Consider the following 19942-nt stretch of genomic DNA (forward strand, 5'->3'; position numbering starts at 1 on the left):
ACACATCCTTCTCAAACTCTTCCAAAAAAATTGCAGAGGAAGGAACACTCCCAAACTCATTCTACGAGGCCACCATCACCCTGATACAAAAATCAAAGATACTACAAAAAATGAAAATTACAGACCAACATTACTGATGTGTAGAGATGCAAAAATTCCAAACAAAATACTAGCAGACAAAATCCAGCAGCACACTAAAAGGATCATACATGATGGTCAAGAGGGATTTATACCAGGGATTCAAGGATTCTTCAATATACACAAATCAGTGTGATACACAATATTAACAGATTGAAGAATAGAAACCATATGATCATCTTAATAGATGCAGTCAAAGCTTTTGACAAAATTCAACACCCATTTATGATTAAAAAATCTCCAGAACATGGACACAGAGGGAACCAACCTCAACATAATAAAGGCCATATAAGATAAACCCACAGCAAGCATCATTCTCTATGGTGAAAAACTGAAAGCATTTCCTCTAAGCTCAGGAACAAAACAAGGATGTCCACTCTTGCCACTAGTATTCAGCATAGTTTTGGAAGTCCTAACCACGGCAATCAGAGAAGAAAAAAATAAAAGGAATCCAAATTGGAAAAGTAGAAGTAAAATTGTCACTGTTTGCAGATGACATGATACTATACATAAATAATCCTAAAAATGCCACTAGAAAACTACTAGAGCTAAGCAATGAATTTGGTAAAGTTGCAGGATACAAAATTAATGCACAGAAATCTTTTACATCCCTATACACTAACAATGAAAGAAAGAGAAATTAAAGAAACAATTCTATTCACCATTGTAACAAAAATAATAAAATACCTAGGAATAAATCTACCTAAGGAGGTAAAAGACCTGTACTCAGAAAACTATAAGACACTGATGAAAGAAATCAAAGATGACACAAACAGATTGAGAGATATACCATGTTCTTGGATTGGAAGAATCAATATTGTGAAAATGACTCTAGTACCCAAAGCAAACTACAGATTCAGTGTAATCCCTATCAAAATACCAATGGCATTTTGTACAGAACTAGAGCAAAAAAAATCTTAAAATTTGTATGGAAATATAAAAGACTCCAAATAGCCAAAGCAATCTTGAGGGAAAAAAGCGGAGCTGGAGGAATCAGACTCCCTGACTTCAGACTATACTACAAAGCTACAGCAATCAAGATAATATGGTACTGACACAAAAACAGAAATATCGATCAGTGGAACAGGATAGAAAGCCCAGAGATAAACCCACACACCTTTGGTCAGCTAATATATGACAAAGGAGGCAAGGATATGCAATGGAGAAAAGAGTTTCTTCAGTAACTGGTGCTGGGAAAACTGGACAGTTACATGTATAAGAATGAAATTAGCACACTCCCTGACACCATACACAAAAATAAACTCAAAATGAATTAAAGACCTAAATGTAAGACTGGACACTATAAAATCTTCGAGGAAAACATAGGAAGAACACTCTTTGACATAAATCACAGCAAGATCTTTTTTGACCCACCTCCTAGAGTAATGGAAATAAAAACAGAAATAAACAAATGGGATCTAATGAAACTTAAAAGCTTTTGCATAACAAAGGAAACTATAAGCAAGACGAAAGTACAACCCTCAGAATGGGAGAAAACATTTGCAAACAAATCAACAGACAAAGGATTAATCTCCAAAATACATAAACAGCTTATGCAGCTCAATATTAAAAAAAAAAAAAAAAAAACAACCCACTCAAAAAATGGGCAGAAGACCTAAATATGACATTTCTCCAAAGAGATATAGATGGCCAAAAGGCACATGAAAAGATGCTCAACATCACTAATTATTAGAGAAATGCAAATCAAAAGTACAATGAGGTATCAACTGATACTGGTTAGAATGGGCATCATCAGAAAATCTACAAACAATAAATGCTGCAGAGGGTGTGGGGAAAAGGGAACCCTCTTGTACTGTTGGTGGGAATGTAAATTGATGCAGCCACTATGGAGAACAGTATGGAGGTTCCTTAAACTAAAAATAGAACTACCATGTGTCCCAGCAATCCCATTACTGGGCATATACCCAGAGAAAACCATAATTTAAAAATACACATGCACCCCAGTGTTCATTACAGCACTATTTACAGTAGCCAGGTCATGGAAGCAACCTAAATGCCCATAGACAGACAAATGTCTAAGGAAATTGTACATATATGCAATGGGATATTACTCAGCCATAAAAAGGAATGAAATTGTGTCATTTCTAGAGATGTGGATAGACCTATATACTGTCATACAGAGTGAAGTAAGTCAAAGAGAAAAACAAGTATTGTACATTAACTCATATATGTGGAGTCTAGAAAAATGGTACAGATGAACTGGTTTGCAGTGCAGAGGTGGAGACACGGATGTAGAGAATAAACGTATGGACACCAAGGGGCAAAAGCGGGGTGTTGGGTGGTTGTGGGATTAATTGGGAGATTGGAATTGACATGTATACACTAATATGTATAAAATAGATAGCTAATAACCAGCTGTATAAAAAAATAAAATTAAGTTAAATTGAAAAAAAACTGCCAAAAGGAAACTTTGCAGAATGGCTATAACATTTCACATTCTTACCAGTAGTTGTATTAGAGATGTGGATTCTCTGCATCCTCACCAGCATTTGCTGTTTTCACGTTTTAATTTTTGCTGTTCAAATAGGTGTGTACATATACCTCATTGTGGTTATAATTTGCATTTTTCTAATGACTAATGTGTTTCATGTGTTTATTTGGCATCCATATACCCTCTTTGGTTGAAGTGTCTATGCCCTTTGTCCATTTTTCTAGATTTCTGTATTGTTGAGCTTTGAAGCTTCTCTGTATATAAGTCCTTTGTCAGATATGTGGTTTGCATCTGTCATTCCAAAACTTGTCGTTTCATCTATAAAGTTAGAATTGTCTTTTAAAATATTCTTTGTAATAGAGTGGAGATTTGACTGTTATTTGGAGGGGCTAGATGTATTAAAATCAATGTCAATTAAGACTCAATTTGCAGTAAAAATTTATGTGGGTTAGGAACTGAAGTAGTGTGTATGTGTATGTTTCTTTCATGAATGATCACCAAATGACGAATATGTTTGTTTTTAGTGGCTTACCTGAATTATATTTGATGCAAAGAGGCAGATTAGACACCTACCCTGCAACCTCAGGCATTTTACTTACCTCTTCTGAGCATGTTTTTTCAACCCATGAAATGGGGAGAAATATGTTTTAATTCCATTAATACTGTGAAATCGCTAATATAGCTCTACAAAGATAAGGTATATTGTAAAAGCTCTCCTCCATTTTTTAAAAATTCACTTCTCCTTATTGTCTAGGGGACATTTGTTCCATTGTTTCCTGTGATTTCAGATTTTGGCTTGTAGACCTTCTTCACAATCAAGAGTATCTTAAACCAGAATGAGGATATCATTTCATGTTGCTAAAATGGTTTTTTGCCCACACACAACTCTGATTTAAGGGGAAAATTTTAAATAGGATAAAATTCAAATAATTAATGTAAAGTTTCTCAAGCAAGGTGCCTCATACAGAGAAAAAGCTGCTAGAAGGGCTCTAAGGGTGACTGAGGAAACCACTTTTCTCTTAAGAAAGAAGCTTCTTAAGGGACCAAGACATCAGTAGAGTACTCTGTTCTTGAGTTTCCAATTTGAGTGCCTGGAGCCGGAAGCCCTTTGGGGTTTAAGAAGGGAGGGACAGATTTGCTTGTTATCTGTTTTTCAAAGCATTTCTCAACTGCTGTCCTGTTAGAAACAGCATTCCAAGGGTTGGCATCTGTCAGTATATGAAATTAATAAATATGAATATAAAATATGTCACAGAGGTTGATCTTCCTTTAAGTTATTGAAATGTGTACTTTTTAAAAACAGTTGAGGCCTTCCCTGGTGGCGCAGTGGTTGAGAGTCCGCCTGCCAATGCAGGGGACATGGGTTCGTGCCCTGGTCTGGGAAGATCCCATATACCGCGGAGTGGCTAGGCCCATGAGCCATGGCCGCTGAGCCTGCACATCCGGAGCCTGTGCTCCGCAACGGGAGAGGCCACAACAGTGAGAGGCCCGTGTACCGCAAAAAAATAAAACAGTTGACTAAATAGCAGTTAACCAAGTATATACAGTTATAGCTATATATAATAGTTATATATAATCAAGTATACCGTGACTGGGTTTAAATCTTGACTCTGTGACTTACACACTGGTTTTGGTCAAGCTACTTAACCTTTCTGTGTCTTCTAATCTGAAAGCAGTGTTAATGATCATATTTATCCCATAGGGTTATTCTTAGGATTAAATGAGTTCATAAAATCAGAGCACTTGTAACAGTTACTGGCTAAGCTATTATTACCTGATGAGTAAAGTAATTATATAGGAAATTGTTGATGAGAAAATTAGATCTTTTAGCCAAAGGTGTTTATCTATGAGTATATTGCCCTCAAGGAGAATTTTACAGAACTTCTTTTTTTTCGTTAGTATATATGTATTTTTCATTCCAGTTACCATTGCCAATTTTATTTTGGACATTATGCTAAAATGCTTGGAACTTTTAAATATCCTCAATTTGGGGACACTGACAGTTAACCAAATTTTGTTTAGTGTGATTTGATTATGAAAAAGAAGTACAGGCAGTTCTGTATGTTTACAGAAGAGACATTTTACCTAGCCTGTAATGAGTGTTTATGACTGATGAGTAGAACAAGAAAGCGAAAGCTTTCTGGAAGGGCTGATCCTGTGGGATGGATCTCTCCTGTGGGGAGAAACACTGTATGTAAAGGAAGCATATAGATTGGTTTTTGTTTTTGTTTTTAAAGGCAAGGAAGGGAAGCTGAATAGTAAATTGAAAAGAAAGGTAGGAGTAATTGTGTGTGAGAACCATCTAAATTGTGGAATGGAGTGTCAATTAAACCTGTACTTAGACAAAGAGGAGCCGTTGAGATGGTTTTTTTTTCTGTTTTTATTGAGAAACAATTTACATACATCACTGTATAATTTTAAGATGTTTAGCAGGATGGTTTTATTTCCATATATTATGAAATGATTCCTACAATTAGGTTCAACTGAGAATTTTTAAAGTTTGAGAAATTTGAACATTTTTCATGTTTTAAAACTTGTTTATTTTGATTCTCTAATAGTACATTCTTAAATAATCTCTATAAGTTAATAGTCTTTATATTCATGCTAAAAATTATTTTTCTTTTTTTTAAGGATTTCAGTTTGTTGAAATGAGCAGTCGTAAATCAAAGAGTAACAACTTAATACAAGCAGAATACCTTTCACAGGTTGGTATATATTTTCATTACTCTGAAGGTCTGTTACCATGCAAAGGTGATAAGAGAATTAGTCATCTTCTTAACTTGAATTCTTCCCTTAGCATGTATGAAGAACCACTCTTTTCATTCTCAAGGGAAGAGTATCTTTGCTACTTCCTAATTTCAACCTCTAAGTCTTTGGATAGATGGAATCCTAACTTTACTCATGTCTTCCTAAATGTGCTCTAGTTCAGTTTAGTTTAATATTATCTTTAGAGTTTTGTACTACTTTTGGTAAATTTATTCCTAAGTATTTTATTCCTTTTGATGCTATTGTAAACGGAATTGTTTTCTTAATTTTATGTTTTATTTATTGCAAGTGTATCTAAATGAAATTGATTTTTCTATATTAATCTTGTATTCTGTAACCTTCCTGAACTCGTTTATTCTAATATTTTTTTAGTTTATTCCTTAGGATTTTCTTTATATAAGATCATGTCATCTGCAATAGAGGTAGTTTTAATTCTTTCTTCTCAATCTAGATGAATCTCATTTCTTTTTCTTGTCTAATTGCCCTGACTAGAACCTTCAGTGTAACACTGAATAAACTAGCAAGAGCAGACAATCTTATTTTGTTTTTGATATTGGGGAAATGCGTTCAGTCTTTCACCATTGAGTATGATGTTAGCTGTAGGTTTTTGTGTGTGTTCTTTATCAGGTTGAGGAAGTCCCTTTATATTCCTAGTATGTTGAGTGTTTTTATCATGAACATTTAATGTTTTCTTAAGTGCATATATATCTCTTTCGAGGAGTCTAGTAGGGAATGTGCATGATATTTCTACACTGGCATTTCTTTTTTAAAGATTTTTTTGATGTGGACCATGTTTAAAGTCTTTATTGAGTTTATTACAATATTGCTTTTGTTTTATGTTTTGGTTTTTTGGCCATGAGATATATGGGATCTTAGCTCCCCAACCGGTGATCGAACCCACACCCCCTACATTGTAAGGTGAAGTCTTAACCACTGAACTGCCAGGGAACTCCCTACACTTTCATTTCTATTTATCTGGCTTGACCAGACTACATTTCTTTTAAACAAAAACTAAATGTTGGGCTTCCCTGGTGGCACAGTGGTTGAGAGTCCGCCTGCCAATGCAGGGGACACGGGTTCGTGCCCCGGTCCAGGAACATCCCACATGCCGCAGAATGGCTGGGCCCGTGAGCCATGGCCGCTGAGCCTGTGCGCCGGAGCCTGTGCTCTGCAACGGTAGAGGCCACAACAGTGAGAGGCCCACGTACCGCAAAAAAAAAAAAACTAAACTAAATGTTTTTGGCATTCCTTTGTGAGACCTTACCTTCCTTCTTTTAGAAGGAAAATGTTTAATTCTGTTTTTTAATTTAACTTTTACATATCTTTGTAAAGTGAACAAATCTTCCATGTGCAGCTTAATTAATTTCTACACATGTATACACCTGTTTAACTTTCATCTCAGATCACTTTAGGATTTTTGAACCTCTGACTATTCACTACAACTTCACTTTATCTCTCACTTTATTTTATACAGTTGTCTCTCTAATAGACTTTAATGAAGTTTAAAAAAAGAAAAGGACTGAGGGTTGTCTTTTGACTTCTAGTGATCTTATCTAGGGGGCGGAATACACACTATGATTCGTTGAATCTATATATGCCCCTTTAATTTTTTTACAGATATCAGCTATTACCTGTATAGTACCTATATTGTGTTATAGATAACTGCCTCTTTTAATCATCAAAACAGGCCTGCCAGAAAAGTGTTATTGTTTCTTTGGCACCAATCTTCCTATTCTTTCCCCTTCCTCTATAACTATAAGTATGGATTATTTTATCCCCAGTGAATAATTTGCTTTGATCATCCTCTGGTACATGTAAAGAGAACTCAGATCTATTTCTTTGGTATGTGAAGGATCAGTCCCATGCTGTCAGTCTGGGAGAAGCAAATAATCCTGGAGGCTTCTTGTTTCTGCTGATGGGGCTAAATCTGAAACAGCCTCCTAAGGTTTTTGTCACTGAGGACCTCTGTATTAGCAGCAAAGCAGAAAAGGAATGATTTTGATGATCCATATTTTTAAAGATTGTGATTGGCTTTTTTTTTTTTTTTTTTTTTTTTTACACAACTGAATCTAAGCCCTTTGTTCTAAGGCAAACTCAAAATTTAGGTCTTTAGAAGAATTTTTTCTTAATTCCAATCATTTCGTATTTTATGTCCTAGGTGAATATAATTTCTTCCATATAATTGAGCAAATCCTTATATGCTGTTACTGCTATTTTGCAGGTTGTTTCTTGAATGTGTCATTTTTTTCCAAATACATTCATTTCTTTCCAATATATTTGCAGTGTTTTTTTAGGCATAGATCATGTTCTTTTAGTAGTATGGTGCTCTGCATCTAATAGGCCCTCAATAACTATATGGACTTTTAAATTTCTTTTTTTTTTTTTTTTTTTTTTTGCGGTACGCGGGCCTCTCACTGCTGTGGCCTCTCCCGTTGCGGAGCAACAGGCTCCGGACGCGCAGGCTCAGCGGCCATGGCCCACGGGCACAGCCGCTCCGCGGCACGTGGGATCCTCCCGGACCGGGGCTCGAACCCGTGTCCCCTGCATCGGCAGGCAGACTCTCAACCACTGCACCACCAGGGAAGCCCTAAATTTCTTTTATTTCCTCGGAATCCTGACTTTTGTGACAGGTAGAGATTGATAAGGCTTGAGGTAAACCAGTTTAGATGTGTTGGTCTCTAGAGACTGAGGTGTGGTTCATGAGCATTATTAAATTAGATTACATTATTAGATTCTCTCCTGTCTTTGTTTGTTGGCTGATATGTTACGCAAAGTGAGGTATACATTCACTCACATGGATTAAAACAGCCCTCAAATTGCTGATGTATCTAAAGGAACTAATTCTTTCTCTTGTTGAAAGCTTCATAACTAAGTTCTCATCCTTTCTCTGGGCCTTGAGATAGGTAAAAAGAATTGTTAATTTTACAACTTAGGAAAATGCCAGATGTCATGATGATAAGTTATTTAGGGAGGGTTGAATTGATTCATTAATACCTAATTCTGACTGCTATAAATGTATATTCTTATTCTTTTTTGATTGCATATGTAATATTTTCATTTATATTTATTCACTTTATTTTTATCAGGCACAAAGAATTTTACGGGAAAGATTTTGTCATCAGAGTCCACATAGTAACCTATTTGGAGTACAAGTACAATATAAGTAAGTTTAGCTATCTGCTTGTCTGTTATGAAACTACTTACAGATGCCCTTTAGGTTTTGCAAAAATTGTCATACACAGATTTTATTAAACAAGGCTAACAGACATTTTATAGAGGTAAAAAATTTTGCTTTGTATATAAAAAAATGACTGTTGTGAAGCAAGAGCAGATATCAATATTTCCATAGTGAAAAAAACCTTTTAACTTTCAATCTTGTATCATTTCTATAATCTGGTATTATGGAGAGAATTCTGAGCTTGCACCTACCTAATACTCAGCAGCCAGCTGTGGAGTGAAAGGTTCTAAGAGTTGCCACTGTTGTCCCTTGTCCCATACTATCATAAAGACCAAGATACTTCAGTGTTACTTGGTTTCTCTTTTTGACGTTTCCAGAGAATCAGTATTTGTGTTCTTCTCTGTAGGACTATTTAGAGCATAAGTCAAGTGCCCAGAAGAAGAGAAAAAAGGAATGGCTGTTTTTTGTTCAAATTCAGCTTTTAAAAAGTATTACCTAGCAAATTATTTCAGCTTTCCTTTTTAAATTTTGGCCTATTTATATCATTTCAGACACTTAATTGAGCTGCTAAAAAGAACTGCTATTCATGGAGAAAGTAATTCTGTTCTCATTATTGGACCCCGAGGATCAGGAAAGACCATGGTAAAAGCTGTTGATTTCTGATGTTCCTTTGCTTTGTAGGCATGTGATGATTCTTAGGGACAACACTGGAAATATTTTTCATTGTTTTCATTATTGTGTTACTAATATTTTGCTTTTTTTTTTAATTTAAATCATAGAAGACATGCAAAGCCTGTATAGAGTGGTATATTTGAGTTGAACAATGTTTTTTACCTTTTTCTCCCTCACAGTAACAAATTTTCAAATAATGTTTGTTCCATCATGGTCTTTTATCCTTGAAGAATTTGTGATTGACAATGGACAAAGCAGACTAGCAGCTATTGAGCCTGTACCTTGTGTCTTTTATTTATGTTTTGTCATTTATTCTTTACATTAACCCTGCAAGGTAGGTTTGGTATTGTCTCTATTTGTAGATTAGGTAACTATCATACCATGCATTCTTTTTTTTCCTCTTATTGTTTAACCCTAACTCAGGCAGTTTTTATATGTACACTCACGTCTTCTAGAATTCTCTTCTACTTTCCCTCTTTACTATATTTGCTTAGTCACCTTCAAAAGATACTGTTGCTTTTTTCCCTCAGTTTCTCTTTCTTCATTCATTATATAAGACAAATTATGGCTGTTATATTGCAAGTATTACTATTTAATTATAAAATCTGTTTTCTGCTATATTCCATGCAATAAATTTAGATTTCTCACTAATATGCTTTTTATATTATGTGTATAAGTAAAATTATGTATTATTTTATATTAAGTAAAATTATGTAAAATAGAAATAAAATTACGTTTTTATTTATTTATTTATTTTTTTTGCGGTATGCGGGCCTCTCACTGTTGTGGCCTCTCCCGTTGCGGAGCACAGGCTCCGGGCGCTCCGCGGCATGTGGGATCTTCCCGGACCGCGGCACGAACCCATGTCCCCTGCATCGGCAGGCGGAATCTCAACCACTGCGCCACCAGGGAAGCCCTACGTTTTTATTTTTTAAGCAGTATGTTTTCACTGTACATTATGTAAGATGAGGAAGTTAGGACGTTAGGATTTTACTGTTATCACCCATTTCCAGTATTGTTTGAAGTACATCAATTGGGAATTTAGATCTAGATAATTTCTTTTCTTTTTTAATCTTTTAAGAGTTTTTCATTTATTATAATCACATTTACGATAGTATTTATTTTTGACTGTTTAATTTGGTTCAGTCCTTGGGCTCAGTCCTTATATGTAACCACTGTTTCTTTATTCTTGTTTATTACGATTTTCCTTTTTGTGTTCGACTTCAGTGCTATTTGGGGTAGTTTTTACAGGAGAACCATGTGACTAATATGCTTTGGAATTATTAGACTATTTAAAATTATTAACAATAGAAAAACTGAGCAAAGATATGCACAGAAAGATCATAGGAAATTAAATACAAAGCGATCTTAAACTTATAAACGTGTTCAATTTCACTCATATTTAGTAAATTAAATAAAAACTATAGTAATTTTCTCTATCAGGTTGACAAGAAAATCTGTAAGATTGATAACATACTGATGTTTTTGCTGGTGGTATAAATTAGAATTAGACAAAATCTAACCACACTACAAATGTGTATAATACCCTTTGACTCAGCAACATTTCTAGGAATTTACTGTTGTGAAATGATGCGTGTACAGTTAGTTATTTCAGCACTGTTTGTTAATAGTGAAAGATGAGAAACAATATAAATGCCCATCAACAGAATACTGGTTGACAAATCATGGTACATCCATCCATATAATGGACTATGATACAGCGGTAAAAACGAATAAGGAAATATTTGTAGACAGTACATAAAGAGAAGGAAAAAAATGCTCATATTTCTGTTGGTTCATCTGTGAACCAAAAATTCCCTGAAATGTGTATATATTTTTAAAAATTTTTATTGGAGTATAGTTGATTTACAATGTTGTGTTAGTTTCAGGTATATATCAAAGGTGAATCAGTTTTACATATATACACATCCACTCTTTTTTTAGATTCTTTTCCTATATAGGCCATTACAGAGTATTGACTAGAGTTCCCTGTGCTATACAGTAGGTTCTTATTAGTTATCTGTTTTATATATAGTAGTATGTATATGTCAATCCCAGTCTTCCAATGTATCCCTGCCCCCTTTATCCCCTGGTAACCATAAGTTTGTTTTCTACATCTGTGACTTGTTTGTAAATAAGTTCATTTATACCCTTTTTTTTAGGTTCCACATATAAGTGCTATCATATGATATTTGTCTTTCTGTGTCTGACTTACTTCAGTCAGTATGACAATCTCTAGGTCCATCCATGTTGCTGCAAATGGCATTATTTTGTTCTTTTTTATGGCTGAGTAATATTCCATTGTATATAGGTACCACATCTTCTTTTTCCATTCCTCTGTTGATGGACATTTAGGTTGCTTCCATGTCCTGGCTATTGTAAACAGTGCTGTAGTGACCATTGGGGTGCATGTATCTTTTCAAATTATGGTTTTCTTCAGGTATATGCCTAAGAGTGGGATTGCTGGGTCACAAGGTAGTTCTATTTTTAATTTTTTAAGGAACCGCCATACTGTTCTCCATAGTGTCTGGAGAACAATTTACATTCCCACCAACAGTGTAGGAGAGTTCCCTTTTCTCCACACTCTCTCCAGCATTTATTATTTGTAGATTTTTTTGATGATGGCCATTCTGACCGGTGTGAGGTGATACCTCATTGTAGTTTTGATTTGCATTTCTCTAATAATTAGTGATGTTGAGCATCTTTTCGTGTGCATTTTTTTTTAATTTATTTTTGGCTGCATTGGGTCTTCGTTGCTGACCGCTGGCTTCTCTCTAGTTGCGGCGAGTGGGGGCTGCCCCTCGCTGCCGTGCGCTGGCTTCTTATTGCAGTGGCTTCTCTTGTTGCGGAGCACGGGCTCTAGTCACCCGGGCTTCAGTAGTTGTGGCACGTGGGCTCAGCAGTTGTGGCTCACGGGCTCTAGAGCACAGGCTCAGTAGTTGTGGCGCATGGGCTTAGCTGCTCCGTGGCATGTGGGATCTTCTCGGACCAGGGCTCGAACCCGTGTCCCCTGCATTGGCAGGCAGATTCCCAACCACTGCGCCACCAGGGAAGTCCCCATTTTTTTATATATAAATTTATTTTTATTTTTGGTTGTGTTGGGTCTTCGTTGCTGTGCAGTGGCTTTCTGTGCTTGTGGCGAGTGGCGGCTACTCTTCGTTGCGGTGCATGGGCTTCTTATTGTGGTGGCTTCTCTCATTGCGGAGCATGGGCTCTAGGCACGTGGGCTTCAGTAGTTGTGGCTGACGGGCTCTAGAGCACAGGCTCAACAGTTGTTGTTGCGCACGGGCTTAGTTGCTCCGCGGCATGTGGGATCTTCCTGGACCAGGGCTAGAACCTGTGTCCCCTGCATTGGCAGAAGGATTCTTTACCACTGCACCACCAGGGAAGTCCTTTCATGTGCTCTTTGGCCATCCATGTGCCTCCCTAAGATATTAAACACAAATATAGTGAGTTATTTGTTGAGGCAGGGATATGGGAACAGAGGTAGGAATCTTTTCACTGCATATCTTTTTATACTTTTTGAGGGGTAAACTATATGACCATACAATCTATCTTAAAAACTAAAGAATGGAAACTTGGTTGAAGGCAAGGGTAAAAACCCCAACAACCTGCTTAACAGAACAAATCACTAAAGTCATTCAGACCACAGAAATGCAAAAGAGAATTGAAGTTTAGTAATATGGGGAAATGTAAAAAATATTTTAAATACATCAAAAATTATTTTGCACATTACTTACAACATGGCTGGGATTGAATTCTTGGGTCACAGTTTTTTCTCCTTTGGAATTACATAGATTTTATTCAATTTGTATTCTGTGGGAAAACTCCAAGGGTAGGCTTTTCTTTTTTCCTTTATAAATTGCTGTTTCAATCTGGATAGTTTAGATTATGCAGTCATAACAACCCTAAATTTCAGTGTCTTGACACAAAAGTTTATTGTTTACTTTTGCTCTATGCATAGTGTGGATCAGCAAGGGGACACTGTTCTCTGTAGTCACTCAAAGGAAGTGGTGGATGTTATGTCAGCATTTCTCCACAAACACCCCCGTGGAAGAAAGGGAGCATGATGAATCATGGACACTCTTAAAGTTCCTACCCAGAGGTGATACAGAACACATCTCACAGTTCATTGAACAGAGTGAGTCACATGGTCACACCTAATTTCAAGAGAGCAAGGAAGTGCATTTTTCCTAGGTGCCTAGAAAGGGAGGTTAAGCAGAAGTAAGGTGAACATCACTGATGACCACCACAGCTAACATGTTTTGAGTTTGTGATATTTCCTCGTCTGGATGCTTTTAGAATTTCTCTGTCTTAGCAGTGTGAACATTTCACAGGCTATTTCCAAGTGTGGGTCATAAAAACTGAAGCTCTGCAAACCCTCTTAATGTGAATTTAAGTCTTTCTTTAGTAAAGGATAATTTTCCTTTCTTTCCAGTTTTCATTATTTTATTGTCTTTGGAAAACACATCCTACGTATTTTTTATTTATTTAATTTAATTAATTTATTTTTTTTTGTGGTACATGGGCCTCTCACTGCTGTGGTCTCTCCCGCCGCGGAGCACAGGACCCTGACACGCAGGCTCAGCGGCCATGGTCCACGGGCCCAGCCACTCTGCAGTATGTGGGATCCTCCCGGACCGGGGCACGAACCCGCGTCCCCTGCATCGGCAGAAAGACTCTCTACCACTACGCCACCAGGGAAGCTCTATCCTATGTATTTTTTTTTTTTTTTTTTTTGCTGTACGCGGGCCTCTCACTGTTGTGTCCTCTCCCGTTGCAGAGCACAGGCCCTGGAGGCGCAGGCTCAGCGGCCATGGCTCACGGGCCCAGCTGCTCCGCGGCATGTGGGATCTTCCCAGACTGGTGCACGAACCCGTGTCCCCTGTGTCGGCAGGTGGACTCTCAACCACTGTGCCACCAGGGAAGCCCTATCCTATGTATTTTGGAAGAACATTTTTACATAATACTTTAATTCTTCAAGGAGCTCCATAGTGATACTCTTGTATCAGTACAGGAGAAAATGAGATCTAGGAAATCAGTACATTAGACCTGTTATTCTGTGGTACACTGCACATCTTGAAACAAAGTAACAATACAACAGAGAAGTTGAATCTCAGTGATTTATACATCAAAGTGTCAAGCCTAACAATATAACTTGAACAGCTAATGACTGAATTTATTCTGAACTTTCATCTTGGAAGTTTGTCCCTAAAGGCATGGAGAAAGTTCAGAAAAAAGGAAACAGAGCTAGTAAACGCTTACAAAGTTGTATAAGTAAATACAAATTAAAGCTATACTCCATTTCATTAGTAAATTGGCTAAAATAGATATATTTTTTTACAGAAAAAGTAAGCAGATAGTACAGAGTTCCCATATAATCTCCACATACATACATGCACACACGTGCACACAGTTTCCCCTATCATTAATATCTTGCTTTAGTGTGGTACATTTGTTAAAATTAATGAAAGTGATAGTGAGACATCATTACTAACTAAAATCCATTGTCTACATTAAGGGTCACTCTTTGAATTCTACAAGTCTGTGGGTACAGCACACTGTTCTGGTGTTTTGACGTCATTTATCTAATGTGAGTTAACTGGAATATGGAAGAACCCATACCTGGTATTCCATTTTGGTACAATTTAATTTATTCCTACTGCACTCCAATATTGAGAGGTCAAAAAGATAAGGAGTATTGTTTAACTCGTGCCACTTTTGTGATTTGTTGTATGTGGGAGTATCCTGAGATATAAAATATATTCTTAGATAAGAATTTTATTATGTAATATAATCAGTATAATTATATATATCATAGCATTAGTATAGTCGTGTTAGTAATATTATTTAGTATAATCATGTAAATTTGAACTTAAAAAATAGGATTACAGTATATTTAAAACACTATCCTTGGCCAAACTATCCAAAATACAAAAATTCAAAATCTACAGTTAAGCGATAAAGGTAACAGATATTGTGGTTTGTTGTATTTCAAACATTTATTTTAAAAATAGATATGGTTCCAAATGACAGATTGGACCCTGGAAAATACTCTTCTATATAGAGATAACTGTAGACAAAGAAACTTGCTAGATGGTTAAGTAGGATGTTTCTTCTAGTTGATATTTCCTCTAGTTGCATATTGTTGAATCTTGTGTTCCATAAAGTATTTGGGAATAGTAATAGTAGGTAAGCATAAAAATCTCTGGGTGTTGGCAGTTCTAAGCAAGCTGTGCTACTATGTTGGTAAAATTAATTTTTAGCTACAAAGAATGTGGAGATGGGGTAGCCAAATTCGTTATGATGGTTAGTGTAACATAACCAACTAAGTTTTTTTAGTACATAATATAGTTTAAAATATTTGAAAAGATGACATTGTTTCCTTGAAAAAAAACAGGCATTATGTGATTGGTAACCTAGCTAATTACACAGTAAATTTTAGCAATATCCAGAGTGGAACTAAAATTATTATTTGAAGGCATACTTGCTAATATGATCATTTCAGACGGTCACACCTCGTTAAAAAATTGTGAGCTGATTCAAGCAAATCATAGTAACCTGGTGTTAAAGTAAATTCAGTGGAAAGAGGCTATAAATCTGTTACAACTCTCTCTATGCATATGTAAAATGAAGGTATTATTATTAACCCTGTTTCATTTTGCAAAGAATTTGAAATGGTTTTGAACAATTCATCAAACGTAAAATGATTTTAAACATAAAATCAGAGCCAGGGAAATATAAATATTATGTAAGTAAAATATCAAGAGGTGGGGGAAAGAACACAGCAGGTTACTAAGAGAATACAGCATAAGAGACCCGAGTTTGTATCATTTGGGGGCTAACTCTTGCGATAGGGTCTGACTTGATCCAAAGACGGAAAAGTACCACCTCATCTTCTGACAGTTTTCTGTAAAGAATGTAACATCTCAGCTGGGCTTTTACTCATAGTATGACAGTTGACATTTTGAGATTGTCTTTTTTTAAGAGGACTTTTTTAAGAGGACTACCTGTGATCTGAGGTAGAATTCCATATGCTTTAGAAACTATACAGATATACCGGGAATAGCTAGTATGTTTGATATACTGTTGTGAAACGTAATAATTTAAAATGAGGGTATTTGTTTTCTTTCTATTGCACAAAGATATTACAGTGACAAATAGAGGTAGAATATTGCAAATACAAATAGTATTTTATTTTTCAAAATAGCTTACCAGTTGTCTCAGTGACTTTGTTGAATAATCCTTTTTGTCCTCACTAAATTTTGATGCCATCTTTATTGTATACATAGCCTAATTTCCTGGACTATATATTTTGGGATAGTACCATTCTATTTCTATTTTCATATTAAAAAGAATAATCTGCCATTACTCTTCCTTTTAAAAAGCTTTATGTTTTTTCTTAATTCTATTTATTTTCAAATTTAAGGAAATATGTAGTATTAATATGAAGAGATATATATGATAGTGCAATATGAGTGATAAGATGTAACAAATCAAAAAATATAAAGAATGTAAGTATGTGGCATAGAAACCTGTAATTATAAAAATGTGAAGCTTTATAATTGAACAGTTTAAGGTGGCATAACACTTTCTGGGTATTTTTAGTAGTAATTACTATTATATTTTATTAGTATTAATAATTTTTTTTAATTGTGAGCTCTAAGTTTAATAAGGGCTTTCTTTGCTTACCTAGCAGCTAACAAAGGCAACATCTCTTTTTTCAGCTTAACCTCTTCGTATTTCTTTTTTAATTTTCATTTTAAGGTAACATACAAAGTAGTTCACAGTATTTCATAAAAATTGCTGTATTGGGGGCAGATGTTTTGCTATCATTTAGCATTGTTCTTGTACTTATTTTCAATAGCTTTTAACTGATTTCAGTGATAATTTTGTAGAGTAAATGGTGGAGACATATAATGAACTGACTGAAACATGAAGTTCTTAAGTGGCCATAGTTTTATGTGACTTCTACTGTAGAGAAGTATTTCTTTGAAAACTTAAGGGTTATTTCTGAACGTTTATTAGAAGTTTGGGTAGCTGATTGAGAGAGTGTGGCATCAGTCCAGGCTCTGGCATCTTAAGAGTCAGACTTTAGGAGTTCAGTTAAACTTTCTATCTACAGAGAATCTGCAAATTTAATTGTTGATTTTTAAATGACAATCTGTTTATATTCTGTTCCTATTACTGATAGTTTAAAAAAGAATATGGGCTTATCATCTTTTACCTATTATTAAATATTTCATAAACTTTTTAATATTATTTAGTTAATAAACCATGCTTTGAAAGAACTAATGGAAGTAGAAGAAGTGAGTGAAAATGTATTACAAGTTCACTTAAATGGTAAGTATGTCCTCATTTTGTTATTGGAAATGATGTAAGCCATGTGAGCTTTTTATGTTATGAACCTTAATTTACTAGTGTGTTTTAAATCTGCATTAATAACTATATTTTAAAAACTAAATCCTTGTTTAACAACTTTTACTTTAGCACACTGTACACAGTATTTTTAGAAATTAAAAACATATTAATAAAGGAGACACATAAGGTCTCTTGTTTTTTTTTAAATACTAATCCCAAGGAAGATGGTTCTTTGAGTCTATTAAATGTTTTCACTGTTGAGTTTTTAAAAGGAAATAATGTACACTAACAGGCTTTGACTTTTTTCTTTCTAGTTAAATTTTTAAAAGCATTAGAAAATTTACTTGAAAATAATCTGCATTGTATCAAATACATATTTCATTTTTATTAAATACTTTAAAATGGGCTTTATTTCAGGACTGCTGCAGATCAATGATAAAATTGCCTTAAAGGAAATCACAAGGCAGTTAAATCTGGAAAATGTAGTTGGAGATAAAGTTTTTGTAAGTATCATTTTCATTATTTTATTAAATAGGCTTCAAATTAAAGTCTGTATAGCATAGATATGTTTATATTTTTGGAAGAGTAGGAAGAGTTCAGAGATTCTAAATTGAAATATGTAAGATTCTTATAAGAATGTACAATGTACTAGGATGCATTTATTCATCAAATCTTTATGTTTAGATTTTTTTTGAAGTAGGTTATACTAGTTATAAAATACTTCAAGAAATCCAGGTTTGTGTAGATATTATCTGAGTTTGTTTCTTTATCTGTAAGGTAAATATTATGATTCTCTACCCTTGGAGATAGATTAATATGTTTTTAAAAATACTACACTCTGGCAGTCTATTTCTAGTCTTATGAGACTTGGATAGCATGGGAGTAGTGGAAAATGTATTGAATTTGAAGCTACAAAAAGTGGATTTGAGTCTTGCCCTATAACTATTGACTACCTGGTAATCATGGCTAATAAATATCTTTGAATTACAGATTCCTCACCTGTTAAATTGGCATTATCTTATTATACTTACCTCACAGATTTATTCTAAAGAAGAAAAGAAGTATTAAACATCATTTATGTTTTTTTTTTTTTAAATAGGATGGTAATATGCTGTGCAAATGTCAGTTATCTCTTATTATTAAAATGTTCTCAGAAAGTTACCCACATCTCATTATTGTAGCTTGGAATCTCAGGACAGTAAACATCAATAACTTAAACTGATAAGAAATGTTTTGGAACTTTTATTAAACTTTTTACCTACCACTTGATTTATAAGGCTCAAGGGAAACATGATTAACTTGCAGCTGCCTTAATTTTCATAATGAAATGACTCATCTGCTTAATGCAATTGAAGCAGGTTGTAGACGTTCCAAGTTCATTTTCTGGTCACTGGTGATCATTCAGTGGTGTCACTCTAATCTCTAAACTGTGTCTCTGTTCTGCAGTAACACTGACATAGTTGTGTAAGCCTCCTAACATTTAGTAATTTTATTCTTTAAAAATTACCTATAACAAGTTGAGCCAATCATGTGTTACCCTTCCATTATCTACAGGTCTTTTTTTTTTTTTTTTTTTGGCTGCATTGGGTCTTCATTGCTGCACGCGGGCTTTCTCTAGTTGTGGTGAGCGGGGATAATCTTCATTGCGGTGGGCAGGCTTCTCATTGCAGTGGCTTCTCTTGTTGCGGAGCACGGGCTCTAGGTGCGTGGGCTTCAGTATTTGTGGCACATGGGCTCAGTAGTTGTGGCTCGCGGGCTCTAGAGCACAGGCTCAGTAGTTGTGGCACGCAGGCTTAGTTGTTCTGCGGCATGTGGGATCTTCCCGGACCAGGGATCGAACCCGTGTCCCCTGCATTGGCAGGCGGATTCTTAAACACTGCACCACCAGGGAAGTCCCTATCTACAGGTCTTTGAAGTGCAAGTTCAAATGCTTCTTCTGTAAATCTGTTGTTCTACCTCCTGTCCAGAATGTAATGTAGAAGATAGCGACCTAGTTGGCAAAGGAGAGTTACTATTACGTAGACTCTGTTTGGCTTTTGGTTTCCAGTAGATAAGTGTTTCTGACTTTTCTAAATAGAGCTATTTGCGTTGGATTCATATGAAATAATACAAGGCACAGTTGGTTATCATCCTAGTCATCACTATTGTTATCATAATCCCCACATATACAGATTATTAGTTTAACTTCTACATTGTATAGATTAGGCACCTGAGGCTAAGAGAACATAATTAGTGTGCCTAAAGTCATAAAATGACAAAGGCTGGGCATTAAGAAACTAAGTGATTTAACCCAGACCCTTTCTGTTTTGATGTACTTAGAGCAAACTTGTATATTCATTTTTATATATATATATATATATATATATACACACACA

General features: G+C 35.3%; 1 protein-coding gene across 5 annotated transcripts in view; it reads left to right on the plus strand.

The window, feature by feature from the left end:
• Window positions 1-19942, plus strand: part of ORC4 (origin recognition complex subunit 4) — a 95808-nt gene that overhangs the window by 49631 nt on the left and 26235 nt on the right. For all 5 annotated transcript variants that reach the window (XM_060302470.2, XM_060302469.2, XM_030850186.3 and 2 more), the window contains exons 2-6: window positions 5222-5295; window positions 8443-8519; window positions 9086-9176; window positions 17474-17549; window positions 17985-18070. In XM_060302470.2, coding sequence (XP_060158453.1) covers window positions 5239-5295; window positions 8443-8519; window positions 9086-9176; window positions 17474-17549; window positions 17985-18070 — 387 coding nt within the window. In that variant the 5' untranslated portion in view covers window positions 5222-5238. The remainder of the gene's footprint in view (window positions 1-5221; window positions 5296-8442; window positions 8520-9085; window positions 9177-17473; window positions 17550-17984; window positions 18071-19942) is intronic.

Source organism: Globicephala melas, chromosome 7 (genome assembly GCF_963455315.2).
Source record: "Globicephala melas chromosome 7, mGloMel1.2, whole genome shotgun sequence".
Taxonomy (NCBI): domain Eukaryota; kingdom Metazoa; phylum Chordata; class Mammalia; order Artiodactyla; family Delphinidae; genus Globicephala; species Globicephala melas.